Source organism: Poecilia latipinna, unplaced genomic scaffold (assembly GCF_001443285.1).
Source record: "Poecilia latipinna isolate Pla-1442-1.1 unplaced genomic scaffold, P_latipinna-1.0 Scaffold32, whole genome shotgun sequence".
Classification (NCBI taxonomy): domain Eukaryota; kingdom Metazoa; phylum Chordata; class Actinopteri; order Cyprinodontiformes; family Poeciliidae; genus Poecilia; species Poecilia latipinna.
In genome coordinates, this window is record NW_015112648.1 from 339,027 (window position 1) to 353,392 (window position 14,366).

At 37.7% G+C, this 14,366-nt stretch overlaps 1 protein-coding gene across 2 annotated transcripts in view; it reads right to left on the reverse strand.

Moving 5' to 3' along the window:
• gldc (glycine dehydrogenase (decarboxylating)) overlaps window positions 1–13,638 on the reverse strand; it is a 32,209-nt gene extending 18,571 nt beyond the window's left edge. Inside the window, exons 1-15 of one of the 2 annotated variants that reach the window (XM_015041753.1) lie at window positions 13,219–13,638; window positions 13,031–13,109; window positions 9,428–9,563; window positions 8,922–9,086; window positions 8,709–8,786; window positions 7,839–7,986; window positions 6,889–7,085; window positions 6,706–6,802; window positions 6,502–6,607; window positions 4,046–4,114; window positions 2,735–2,874; window positions 2,006–2,086; window positions 1,758–1,855; window positions 216–300; window positions 89–130 (exon numbers count right to left, since the gene is read on the reverse strand). In XM_015041753.1, coding sequence (XP_014897239.1) covers window positions 89–130; window positions 216–300; window positions 1,758–1,855; window positions 2,006–2,086; window positions 2,735–2,874; window positions 4,046–4,114; window positions 6,502–6,607; window positions 6,706–6,802; window positions 6,889–7,085; window positions 7,839–7,986; window positions 8,709–8,786; window positions 8,922–9,086; window positions 9,428–9,563; window positions 13,031–13,109; window positions 13,219–13,533 — 1,836 coding nt within the window. In that variant the 5' untranslated portion in view covers window positions 13,534–13,638. The remainder of the gene's footprint in view (window positions 1–88; window positions 131–215; window positions 301–1,757; window positions 1,856–2,005; window positions 2,087–2,734; window positions 2,875–4,045; window positions 4,115–6,501; window positions 6,608–6,705; window positions 6,803–6,888; window positions 7,086–7,838; window positions 7,987–8,708; window positions 8,787–8,921; window positions 9,087–9,427; window positions 9,564–13,030; window positions 13,110–13,218) is intronic. The other variant, XM_015041758.1, reaches the window with a different exon arrangement.
• Window positions 13,639–14,366: the final 728 nt, after the last annotated feature.

Here is a 14,366-nt window from a genome sequence, read left to right on the forward strand (position 1 = left end):
CCCCCCAGAATTAATACACTTAAATTAAAAGCTGTATTTTTCTACATTTTCCATGTAAACTTATGCCACTGGGATAAAGCGAACTCACCATGAGTTCAGACGAACTGTTGAGCTTCATAGTGCAGGAGCCCTAAAGACAACAAAGCCTTTAATCCACCATTAGAAAATATATTTAATGTACTTATATCTAAGCATAAATAAGTTTTCAGACTTACAAGTGGTATCATGCTGTGCACCAAGGAAATGTCTTTGTTTTCCAGCCGCTTCATGTATCGAACTATATTTGTCTCAGAGTGATAGCTGAATAAATAAATGGAAAACACAAATATGTCAAGGAAATTAGGTCAGTCAAAATTCAGCTGCACTAAACCCAACAGTCTTCATGGAGATGGATGACGAAGCACTTATCCTCATATCTCAGTGACTATGTAGAAAAATAAACGGACTTGGACTTTATGGCTCCAATAAAGATTATATGGTCCAGTTTTAGAAACCAGGGGAGACATGCAGGAGCAGCATTTGATCAGCCGTTTCGTTACAACCACAGAGTGGCAGAAATCCCTTTAACTCAGAGCACCGTACTAAATCTACTTCACAGGGACTTAGCTTCAGCTCACTTCTTCCTTTGAAAATATAAACTCCAGAAATTTTTCTATGAAAATATGCCACTAACACTTTTATTTAAATGGCTTTAACATCAGAGGTGCTTGAAGAAAAGATGAAAATGTTGGAAAAGTAAGAGAAGAACCAAAAAAACCAGTGATCACATTTTGCAAAGGTACTCGCATGCCTTAAATTTTTCATTTTGTCATTTTATAACCAGACTTCAGTTTATGTTATTGGTATTTTATACAGCACAACAACTGGATTTATAGAGAGCCAATATTATAGATGAACTCAGGTTATTATTTCAGGAACTTATGAAAGAAATGTGTTTGCACCGGATTTTATTTAGGAGTATCAAAAGTCATAACTATACATGAACCCCCCATTTTTTTTTTTTTTTGGTGAAAAACTTAAAAACCATACTACAAAAAAACAAAAATTTATAAAATATTTTTGGCCTAGTTTCTAGTGCAAATATCTTAGTACACTTGAAATATGAAAAAAATAAACTTACTTTTAGCAAGAAATAGGAGTTTGTTTTAAGTCAATAATTAAGTCACCGTTTCAGCTAGAGACACCCAGATGATAAATTAAAACATAAACAACAAAATACAAAAAAAATGCAAACTATATACACATTAAGGTAGGAAGTTAGTTTACAGCGTCTCATAAAAGCAGCAAAGCTGTAAAATTACACTACATCTTAGTCACTGTTATACTATATCAGTCACTGTGTCATTCAAAGAGACACCCAGCTGTTGTCAGAGACGCGCGGCGAGATTTTTTTCACTTATGACACGGCATTTTCCCCATGTTACAAGTGAAATAATCGGCCTGTGGAACCGGTACCTATTCCATAAATATTAGGGAATTATTGACTTAAAACAACTTCTTGCTTCTTGCTGAAAAGTTACTTGTAAGTTATCCTAGTCTTTTTTGACATGTACCAAGATATTTTCACTAGATTCTAGACAAAAATATTTAACACTATGTTTTTTCACTGTATGCATCATCCTCCTTTCACTTATGTTGTTCTGTCACATAAAATCCCAACAAAAAACATTAAAGTTTGTGCTTGCAAAGGGTCATAATGTGAAAAGGTTCAGGGGGCGTGAATATTTCTGGAAGCAACGAGCGAACTGATGTCCAACCTGTTGAAAACTTGGTGAGTGAGGAACTTGCTCGTCCTCTTAAAAGGACTTCCCATGATTCCCTTCACTCTCTCGCCCATCTTTTCAGCAATCAATTCCTGCAAATTGCATAAAAAACTAAAATAAATTTTAAAAATCACATTAAAATCACAATGTGTTCAACTTTAAGTGTATTTTGTAAGGAGATGGGATTATAAACACATATCACTATAGAATGGAAGAAAAATAAAATTTTAAGTTTAACGTACAGCTGAAGATTCACAACCAAAGACCCAGAGCAAGTCATCCAAGTCCCTTTCAGTCACCGTTTCATCCAAAGAGACACCCAGCTGTTGTCAGAGGTGAAAAATTTAATCAAAATACAAAAAAAAGCTCAAACGTTACACACATTAAAGTAGGACATTATTTTACACCGTCTCATAAAAACTCCAAAGCTGTAAAATTATACTACATCCAACTCTCTTTGCACATCTCATACAAACTCAACACCACTTCATGTAGACGGTGCATTAGGAGTTTTTCTGGTTTACCGCCTTCTATCCAAATGACTTATGTGTTTATTCATTTCCTTGCAAGCCGACATGTTTGGTTTTCATGCATTTGCATATTCAGATGAGCAACAGTTGTAAATGTATAGGTTCTTTGTTGCCGTTTTCATTCAACAATTGCAATTTTGACTGATTGAAGGAAACAAATTATCTCACTTTTTTGTACATTCCAGTAGCATTATTACAGTCCACCCTCAGACTAAACTGCCTTTTACAAGCATGATGATGTCATGTCAACTGTAATTTCCTCCATTCGTTTTATAACATCAAATCCTAGGAGCAAGTTGAAACCAGAACCTTTTTCTGACTTCTAATGTGTTTGGTATTCAACTTCGTCCCCCCTCAGTGACTAAACGATTGTTCCCGCTAAACCTCATTGCCTCTGTGCTTTTAGAAAAAAACAAAAAACAAAAACACGTGGGCACTCACCACTCCCTCGGAGTAAACGCGCAGGTTTATCTGCCTCTGCACGGCTCTCTCCAGGATGTCTTTGGCAGCCACGCTACAGTTTACCTTCAGGGTATCAAAAAACATGTCGCTGTGCAGCCGATGGCCCGCTCTCTTCAGACCTGAAACAGAGAGAAGAAGAGCTTAGTTTAATTCTCATATAGATGCTCCCCACTCAGTAGCTTTAAAGGGGGAAAAAAAAAGAACTACCAAAATGGCAGCTGATGAGTTCCAAAATGTAAAAAACGCCCCAGAAGTTGTAATTCTGAATTGGAAAATCTGAATCTTACTTGGGCTAGACAATAAATCAATAACAGTATATATATTTATCAATATCAATAGATAATACATTCAATAGAATATTTAATATGTAGAATATTCACTGAACTCCGATCCAGAACCGCACGGCATTCTGGGAGATGTAGAGGAAAGGCATTAGCTGCTCAACCTCTCACAGCTAGCTAAGCAAAGCTGGTGGAATCAACTGACTCACTCACTCTGTGTTACCTAGCAACAACCTGCTGGGTAACTTGCCACTGTCTAAAAAAATAGACAACGCCATGGAGTGAAAATTGTAGATAAAACAGGAAAGGCCACATTACCAGTTTGGTAGTATTTCACATATTTCAAAACAAAACAAAACAAAAAAAAAAAACTAAACAATTATCTATACTGGCCGTTATAAAATGCTTCTGTCATGATACGTTTTTCAGTCATATTGTCCAGCCGTAAACCAATCCTAAGTTCAGACTCAATATGGCTGAACTTAAAAAAAAGTTGTGTGAATTAACTTTTTGATAGTTTGTATTTTTTTATATATGCTGCACACATTGTACAGGATATTTGTGACTATATTCTTTCATATATAGAATAGATGGACAAATTGTGTCTTTTGTTAGAGGTTAACAGAAAGAGTCAAGACCGGTTCTTCCAAGACCGCTCTCTCTAGTGCAAAGACAAATGCTGAATGTTTAGAACCTCAGATCAATATCATAAAACATCGACGGTAAAACTGAATTTATGCTTTTGATGAAATGAGCCTTATTTTTTTGTTTTCATCAGATGCTGGTTCGGTGAGTTTTGCACATAGAGCGGTGATGCTGATACCAATGGAAAGAGCAGAGTTTGCACCTTAATTTTAAAATGTTGCTTGTGTGGCTGAGACAGTGTTGCAATACTGTTGCCGTTTTTTACCAGGCAGGTTTTGCATCCATTTAACTTTTTCTTTTTTTTTTTTTTAACTGCCAAGTGTTAAAACTGGGTGTTGTGTATATCTTTGGCACTGTAACTTACTTTTCCTTGTATCCCGTGTAGATGTAGTAAAACTAGATGTCGTCTCACTCACTTCGCATGTGGTTAATCCTGGCAGTGGACAAAATTTACAGGTTGTCCTGTGTTTTTTTTCTTTCCCTTTAAGATTCTTTATGTTTTTAAAAAGCAATTATAATAATTTTCTGTGGTCAGGTTGCAGGTGTTTGCTCAGAAAGTGAACATACATGCGCTCTTTTAAAAGAGGGGACATGTTGTACAAAATTCACATTTTGTATGCGTTTTTGCAAAAATGCATACAAAACAACCAAAAGCCACTTTTTTGTGTCTGAAAAATTCCCCGTTTCAAAAACCTTTTGAATGTAATATCACAAATCATTAATCGCTGTCCCTCACCTAGCAACCGTAGCGAAGCCCGTTACCTAGCAACCCAAGCTGAGCTCCAGAACATTTGGTCAGCTGGTTTTAGCATTGTATGGGCTGTGAAATGGCTGCGTTTTGTAGTTGATTTTCCATTCAAAAACCACTTTCTTTATTCTTGTTGGTTGTGCAGGAGGCTCTACTTCTGCTTTTCAAAGATGTAGAGTTGTATAAGGCCATTTTAAAAATGGCTGTTTGCGTCCATTTCTGTGTGCGAGTGTAAACATTGAGTTTGGGGGCGTGGCCAGCAGCAGCTTATTTGGATTTAAAGTGACAAGAGGCCCTAAGACATCTCATTATGAAACCAGTTCAGAACAGGCAGAATTGAGCAGATTAAAATTTTATTATCCAAGAATGATTTTGTGCAAAAACTGTGATGAACATGCCTTGTATAGATGGATGGACCTATTCTAACTTGTTCAAGAAGGAAAATAGGTCATCTTTAAAGCAAAGGACCAAATGCTGTCTGGTGTTGTAAACATTCACATGCAACAAGTTTCTGTGGTCATTAGCAACAAAAACATATTTTTTCTGAGCTGGTTGGATGAATTAGAGTTTCAAACCGAGACAAAGGCAAAGACCAGAAAAATAAATAAATCAATCAATCAGCTCTCACCTCCATCCCTGGAGATTAGAGCCACAGAAACAAACAAATCCTACTGGTTTCATGCCTTGCAGCAAACTTTTCTGTAACATTTACAAACTCCAAGTATCAAATTTCAAGGCAAAGGTGAGCCCAGCGGAGTTAAAGAAAAATTAACAACTTAACTCTGCTGTTGAATGAATGAGCACAAGTAGCCAAAGGATGCATTACACAAGAACATTGACCTTCATTTTATCAGAAGCAACGCTAAAAGACAAAACAAGGGAAAAAAACGTCAAAAGCTCCCAGCAAGAACAGATGCTGATGAGGGTGAACCAGGAAAAATCGTTTTTCAGGCGCTTGAAGTTCAAAACCGGTGGGATTTACGAATTATTGTGTTCAATACGTAGTACCAAAAGTGTTTCTGCATGTTTCACTTTCACATGGCTGTTCAGTACCACATGTTAATGTAATTAGATAAAATGCTACAGAAGAGCAAATAGTCCATTTTTCTTTGTTTAATATGCCAGTCGGATATATACGGTTGGTGTCAAATCTCAAATTATTCCCACTTTGAATTCTGACTATTAATTTCTTCCATCCATATAAAGTTGTTTATTTCAACTTCTGAGTAAAAGTGGATCACACAATTAAATCACATCCTTTAGTCAGTCAAGCAGTGCCAAAAGATAAAAATATTTCCTTTTCCAATGACGTTGAGCTGGACACCAACTTACCCATAACCCTGGACAAGCAGGTATTGATGGATTGACTGATTAATGGAAAATTGAGAGTCCAACTCCAATAGCAAGATGGTTTTAAAATCTCCATCACCATGGCAATATTTGGAAAATTCTGTATTTCCTAAAACTATAGTTGTTATAAGTTTGGACAGATTGTGAGTTGGCTTAGGATTTAAACTCCTGTATTTTTGAAGAAACAAAATTGATTGAAAAGCCCAAATAGGTGAGAAGTGATCACACAGCCTGAATTTGAGATGCTTCATCGTGAACAACTTGTTTATCCCAACGTAGCAAAAATTCAACAAACCAGGACATCAGTAATCATAAGAATCCAAATAAAATGTGATATGAGCCCAAAATACTGTCTCAAAGTCTGTTTTTAAAATGAATGTTGGGCTTCGACTATCAAATAAACTCCAGTTTCATTATGAAGTAAACAGATCTCACTGACTGATCTGATTAAGCTTTTATTCTTTATTACAAAACTGCATTATCACTTCACAGCTGCATCAACCGAATCTTTGAAAAAAAATTTTATACCAAAACACTTTAATGGTTTACCCTCCAATAAAAAACTCAATAGGAACTTGGAAAATCTTTATGGTGAAACACAGAAACTTGGATTCACAACAAAATGGTCACAAACTCACTAAAATAAACTAAAATGTTAATGTTTTCTCATAGTGTCTAATCAATTTTCACAGCATAACTAAACCACTGCAGTGAGAAATTACCTTCAGCAAGGATCAGAGCAGCACTGTGTGTCCTCTCAGCAATGTGTTTAAGTCCTTGTGGGCCCTGATACAGGGCATACATGGCTGCCATGTTGGCAAGCAGAGCCTTCAAGAAATAGAGATTATTTGCAAGCAAAATACAAAAATGTTAACCTTTGTGTAAAAAATTGTAAGCAAGGTTGAACAAAGTGAGCGTGGTCATACTTGTGCGGTGCAAATGTTGCTGGTTGCCTTGTCTCTGCGGATGTGTTGCTCTCTGGTCTGCAGTGCAAGACGATACACTTCCTTCCCTGCTGCATCCCTGAATTTTTTTTAATTTTTTTTTTATGTTAAATTAAAACCAGACGTCTTTTAAAAGCCAATTTAAAAATCAAGGTTGGTTCTCACCTGGTGACTCCAACCATTCTGCCAGGCATCATTCGGACCAGGTTGTCCTTAACGGCGAAGAAGGCGGCGTGTGGGCCGCCGTAGCAGAGTGGGACCCCAAACCTCTGGGAGCTACCCAGTGCAATGTCCACTCCGAACTCTCCAGGGGGGCGGAGAACGCAGAGGGCAAGCAGGTCAGTGGCACAGCAAGCCATGGCCTGAGGAAAAAAACAAAACACCACATGGATTCAGACAGAGCCATTGTTGAGCAAAATAAAAACTCTTTTGTCTGTAGGGGTCGAGCCAAGAGAGTTCCAGTGGAGATTTTTTTCAACCTGGAAGTCAAAACTTTCACAGATTTAATTTGAGAAATTCCCCACTGCTTCTGTAGTCCATTTCAAACAAAACCTCACTATGAATTTAAGTGATAAATGGGTTCAAAAGGATTTTTACACTAGAGTCACATTCATAGCGTACATACATCCAGAATGGTAGGTAACCAGGTGTTGAGTGCCCAAAGGTACATCCACTTGTAAAAGGTGAGAAAGTTGATATAAACAATTTTCAGATTGCAAGACGTTTCTTCCCAGTGTGCCACAAGCATCCCATCTAACATCAAATTATGACAACAGAAACGTCTTAGTAAAACAAAATAAGGAATACAGTCCAGAAACACACAATTTGTACTATATTCTCTTTCCAAACTAATCAAGATATTAAAGACATTTCAGTTCAACTCCAAACTGCATATCTGTGACCCAAACACAGCTAGTAGTCACAACATAAATACCCTTTAAAGTATACATGTGTGTCATCAACAAAAAACATCATTATTCTGTTTAAAACCAGTCAATTTAGACACTTTTACACTGACAAGAAGAAGCAAACCAAAGGTTTCTCTTTGCAACCAGTCCCCAGACTCTTATCACAGGATAAACCTGTGGTGTTTTATGAGATTAAAGCGCCCTCACCCCTCCCTTGTGAGCTCTGTCCACGAGGGCGGTGAAGTCCTCCACCCTGCCATCAGTGTCTGGATACTGGAAGAGCACACCGCTCACATCCTTCCCACTGAAGTCCATCTCATGAGGCAGCTTCAGAACAGTTTTCACTCCAATATAGCTGCAAACAGAGAAAGCTTGAGGTAGATTATTGGTGTCCAAACCTTTTGCACAAAATACCCAAGTGGTAAGCATTCAGTGGCCAACGTTTTCTTCTTCCCTCCAATTTAAAACCAATAAATATTATTGTGAATTATCTCTCTTTTACTTGCACAACAGTAAATAAAACATGTAGTGCTTGGGCTCAACTCTATAAAATGTTTTTAGCTTATTCCCAGTAACAAAAATAAGAATTTTATCCTACAAATGTTGCTGTTTTTAGCCAAATGTAATGGATGGGTGTGCCCAAGTCTGTTTTTCAGTAAAAACTAGCAAAATGTTTTATGAGATAAAAATTAAAGCAAAAAAAAAGTAACTAAAGAAAAATTATTTACATTTTCAGTTTGAGAAGATATATTAAAAAAAAAAAAAAAAAGACACAAATAATTTTGGAAGGCCACTTTTGTGCCATTCTTGAATTACAGTCGCACAAAATTCATCCAAGGGCCACAAATGGCCCCCGGGTCTGATGTTGAACACCTCTGAGGTAGATCTAATGTTTAAGACTCCTGACATGTGTCAAGTTTAATTTTATTTGTGTAGCACATTTGGGCAACAAAGCAGTTCAAAGAACTTTACAACATAAAAACCATCACCAATTGTGATTGTATAATTAAAGTTTCTTTTCTAATTGATTGTACTTAGCTGTTTTCAAACGAGTAAATAAAGGTTTACAGGACATACTTGGCTCTGGTCTGCACCACTGCAATGGTCTGAGGATGGCAGCGCGGGTCAATGTAGAACGTTCGTCTTTTGTTCTGTCTGTGGGAAACAAAACCAACCAACTGAAATGTTCATAACCAAAGCTACATCTTTATTTATTAACTTTTTAAGCAACTCATAAAACTTTGTATTCTGAGTATTTTTAAGTTTTCCTACAGGCTGGAGTTTGTCTACCTGTTGCAGAGCTGCATGGCCTCTGCAGCCGCCGTCCCCTCATCCAGCAGGGAAGCGTTGGCGACAGGCATGCCTGTGATGTCACAAATCATCGTCTGATAATTGAGAAGGGACTCCAGGCGGCCCTGAGAGACCTCCGGCTGGTAAGGCGTGTACTGAGTCACCCTGAGGACAAAGACCGGCTGTGAATCAAGTGAACGAGTTCGGACACAAGGACAATAGGCCAAAGTTGCTGTTAATCAAGGGAGCGGGACGGCCAGAGGAATGCATTGTGCTGGCTCAGATTTGGCCGCATGAGAATCTTGTCAAGCAGAAAGATGGACAGAAGTACATCACCTGCTTCAACATGAGGCAAATCACAAGTCCTCAGATTGAAGGCACGTTATGCACAACGATTAAACTTCAGGCAAGTAACCCAAACTTAAACCAATTAGATATTTGTGATCACAAGACACCCGCCTCACGGACCATCCTTGAGGTTTCTCTGGTCGTCTGAGGACACTCACCAGCCGGCGTTCTCCAGGAGATTACGCTGGATGGGCGGCGGCACCGAGCAGTTGTAGTAACCCATACCGATGTAGGACCTCCAAACTTTGTTCTTTGACGCAATCTTCTGCAAAGCCTCCAGAACCTCATTTTCACCTAAAAAAAATAAAATAAAAATAGTGGTTGCACATCTTCTGCCAAATATCATATGCATGTCACACAGCACAGCAAATGAGGGCATAGTTTTCTATAAAAAATATACATCTGTTGGTTTTATACAGAAGCACTGAATTTACAATATTACATTTTATTACTCATTAACCTTAAAACCAGAGTTAGGTAGTAACTAGTTACATTTACGAGTATTTTTGCTACACTGTACGTTTTACTTTTACTTGTAATTTTATTATGAAGTATTTATACTCTTACTTACTTGGTGTCAGAGTTGGGTAGTAACTAAGTCTAAGTTTATACAAGACCAAAACCTTTTGGCCAACATGTGGAATAAGGCGCTTTAATCAGAGGAACCCATAGCTGGATATTTTTGGCCTCCAAACCAATGCTAAACGTAAAAGGCCTAGTCAAAGCACAGACCTAAAATCAATGTAAAATCCATGAAATGAGTCAATTGTTTGTTCAAGAACTCATCTCTACAGACATACTCTGTACTTCAAGCAATATTTTTTTTCCAGTAATAAAAAATAAGACATTCTTATCCAGATAAGAATTTAGATTCATCATTGTCAAAATAAATTCAAATCAATGATGTTTGAAGGAAAAAAAATTTAATAACTTCCAAAAATAGGTTTATTATACAGTTTGTACAATGAGAAATATCAGTAAATTTGAAAACATGATTAAATCCAGGTAATGTGAAGTCTTATAATAATGCATTTTATTTGTCAGCGCCTTTAAAGACACCCAAAGACACTTTACAACATTAAACAATAAATCGCACTTTTTTGTGTGTCCTACATAAATGATTTTCAGGTGAATTATTTGTTTTTGTGAGGCTGTAGTCACTCCGTCATAAATTCACAGCCATACAGTTACTTGAAAAAGTAGCAACAAATAGTTCTCATCATCACTTTCTAAAATAACAGGGAACCATCTGCTGGTGTTTTATTTATCCACATCTACATGCAGCAATCAATCATCCACTAACAGATGACACCTGTGGCTTCTTTCCCAGTTTTGCTTTCCTTTTTTCTGAGACATCGTCGGGAAGTTTCTGCGAGTGAACGACCCGCCTCGGATTCCTCCAGCCTTCCCATCTGCCTAGCAACTACAAGGAAATGGACAATACCGCCCAACTGCTCCAAAAGCCCGGACTACTCCTGTTTTTCAGAAAAGAAATGCAAGAAACTACTCCTCTGTGGTGGACAACTGGATATTTACAGCTTTTATTTAAGAAAAAAAAGGCAGTTCACATTAAGCTCTGCAGATTTACATCCAAACTAGAATGAGACATTTGTATATTTTTTTAATAAGTGGATGCTCATTTTGTCAAACTGCTTTCCAATGCTTCCAGAGTTTTGCAGGGCATAATAAAAAGCCTGATTCAGGAGCGTCCAGGAGGGCTATTGTTGCACAGAGAATCCGTAGCTGGATTTGCAGAGCAAAGCCCTTGAAAGCTGAACAAGCAGAAAAACCGGCACAGCCTCCAGTTTTCTCCTTCAGCTTGGTTTGCTGCGTTATGAAACCCGACAGTCAAGATGGGTTGACTGGGTCACTAAAAATAAATTTTAAAAATCCAAATAAAATTCTGTTTTAGCAACATCTGTAAACTTACTAAAACATAACAGAGACTACTCGGAGGTGGGCGTTGCTGAAGTTTGATATTTTAGAGTTTGTGACCAATTAATTCACACCTAGTAAATCTTTAATAGAAAATGTTTTTTCTGCATTTTTCCAACCCAAGGTATAGCTATGCCACAAATGAGTCAGATTTGTAAAAATAAATAAATCTATAAATAATATATGAAAGAAAAATCATTTTTCCGGAACAGTAAAAATGTTTTATTATATTGTTCCTAAAACTGAAAGTACTTTTAAACGACATGCCAGAGAAAATGTTCTAGGCTGTAAACGTTACCCCCTCCCCCACCTGTTTCTGTGCACTCCTCCTGATCAGCTGGCTAAAAGAACACTGCTGCACTTTATGTCTGCTTACATGGAAGATAAATTAAGACGTATAAAAATATTTCCATCCAAAAACCACAGACTGTCTGTGAAAAAGAGAACAGCAATAAAGAATAATATTCAGTGCAATAAGCAATTAAAAATTAGGACTACATTAAATAGTGATGGTGCTTTCGCTACACATCAAAATAATAAGACAAAAAACATTATCAATAAATATAATATTTTTTATGGTTTTTAAGCAGAATCAGAATAAAAATATTTTTATGTTTTTTAAATTAAAGCATTTAAACAGTTTTTTTGTCAAATACGAAATAAAAAGTCATGATACAATAAAAAAAAGAAACTGTAGTATTTATAAGCAGTGTTGCCAAACAAACCAAAGAAAACCTTCCTGTCACTAAAATCAAAACTCTAATCACATATAATTAAAAAAATGTGACAAGTAAACAAATTAACACTTTAAAAAATTATTTTAAAAAAACACTACCTACTTATTCCTGTAAGAGAATTTAAAAATTTTGGACAAAAAATTATTTGGGTCATTATTTTAGGAAGTTGACAGTATTGAATATTTGTGATTTATCGCTTTTTGTGCATGTAATTTATTCTGAGAAATTCCCACAGCATGTTGCTGCCACCAGCATGTTTGGCAACTCTTGGCCTCTTTAAGCTCTAATAAGACTTAGAACATTTAATTTCTTTTGGGGAACAATAAGTATGTATGAATTGGCAAATTAACTCAATATTTTTTCTGCTCAAGACTTCTTCGCATGTTAATTTAAGTATTTTATTTGTCATGGATAGTTTTTAACCTTATTTTCCAATTCTATGTATAACTTTATGCCATTAAAGTTGTTTTGATCAGAACTCAATGGCAGATGATTTGGTTACATTTGTGTATAAAAACAAGCTCTCATTAATTTCCTCATCATTTTAAAAAGATAATGGACAAAATGTTGGGCTTCTCATAATGTTTCACTTCCTTACAAAACAAACTTTTGGAAATAAGCTGCATCCTGACGCAGAAACACGGAGCAGAAGAGGAGAGAAAACATCGAGGTCAGTCTGTGAAGCAGATCACACTGAAGTCACCTTATTAGGAACCCCCTCGGCTGTGATGTAATGTGAACGCTGCAACCAGATTAAACTGGACTTGGGACCGGAGCTCAGAGCTAAACTTTACACTCCAGTTGCCATCCTATGAGCATCGGCTTCCCATCAGGAGATTGGTGCTGCTCGCCGAGTTTCGCAAAAACAACTCCTAATATGTTCAAAGGAAGACTTAACACACAATAGAGGTGCAACCTACATTTCAGCCACTCACTTGGCTTCATTGGATGAGGGGAGACTGAGCCGTGCACAGTAACTACTGCTGACTGAGACAAAGAAAACTACCATTTTCTGCCTGTAAGAAACTCGAAAATGTTCACAGATTTAAAATCCAAAGGGGAAATGTTGTGAAATAAACCAAAACTTACAGATTGGGTCATCCATCTTCAAATTGCGCTGAATGCGGATGGAGGATGGAACTGTGTTTTCGATCAACTGGGCGACTGACTGCGAACAAAAGCATTTCAATGAATTAAAGGCGCGCAATAAATAAAGAGTGTAACTTAATGCGATTAATATGAAAGCCCAATAAATATGATCAAATGGATAATCTTACCTCGAGTCCCAAAACATCCAGCATTTCTCTCTTCTCCCTCTCACCTGGACCGATGTGCCTCTCTGCAAAGTCATCGTGCCGGGGTAAAATCCGCTCGATCTGCCTGGAGGAGGCGGCTGCAGACGTCCTCAGACCCCGGGCTCCTGCTCCTGCTGCCGCTGCTGCTGTTGTTAGGGACGCTGAGCTGCGCTGGAGCCGGATCCTGCTCTGAAGTTTCCAAACCACGCGGCTCCTGTCGCTCAGATGCCTGCACGGTGCGCTCGGATGCACCGACTTGGCCACAAAGACCCTCCAAGACTTGGCGCAGCTCTGCATCTCCGACTCAATGTGCCGAAAAAAACCAGCGAAGCTCTATTATTCTCCTCCTTCCCCCTCAGAAGAGGTTCCCTCCGCTGTGCGGGGAGATACGGCACACTTTATACTATTGCACAGTTGCACAAGAGCGGACCAATCAGCGCGGAGATGCTGCGTGACGCAGTGACGAGCCCCAGCAAAACAGCTGCTAAACTTTCTCACGTGCCAACCCCCAATGACCAAAAGAAGAGGAAAGAGGAAATGTGTCGCTAAAGTGACCTTTGAATCTGATTTCGGTCTAAAGTTCTCCTGGACTTTGGTGCGATCACTGATCACTGATGCTAATAAATGTGCGCAAAAGAGATTTTATAGCGCCAACTGACAGATTTTCATCGCCTCATAATCAAGGGGCGGGAAGTTAGGGCAATTCCAAGGACGACTGACTTAAAAAAGGAGAAACATTTATTTAGGTAGAAGAGGCCGCTGTCGATAAAAAAGGAATAATAGGGTTGTATTAAAATGTTTTCGGCAATAAAAGTTAAATGTTACAACTCCCAGACTAAAAAGCAAAGCGTTCATACTTACAGAACACCCCCGTTTCTGTATGAAATGGTTTGTTCCTGCTTTAGCGAACTGGACGGTGACCGTGTTTAGCAGCGCTCAGTAAAACACAAAAAACGATAGTGGTTATAATTATGCTGCCAATAAAAATATTAAAGATGAGTTGTTGTTGTTTTTTTAAAGAAAAGTAAACAGAAACAGAAAGGTGTCAGTTTGTAATCAAGTTTTTCTACAAGATCGTTTTAAACTACTTATAAGCTATATGGCTTTAGCTAAGCTACCTACGCTAAAAG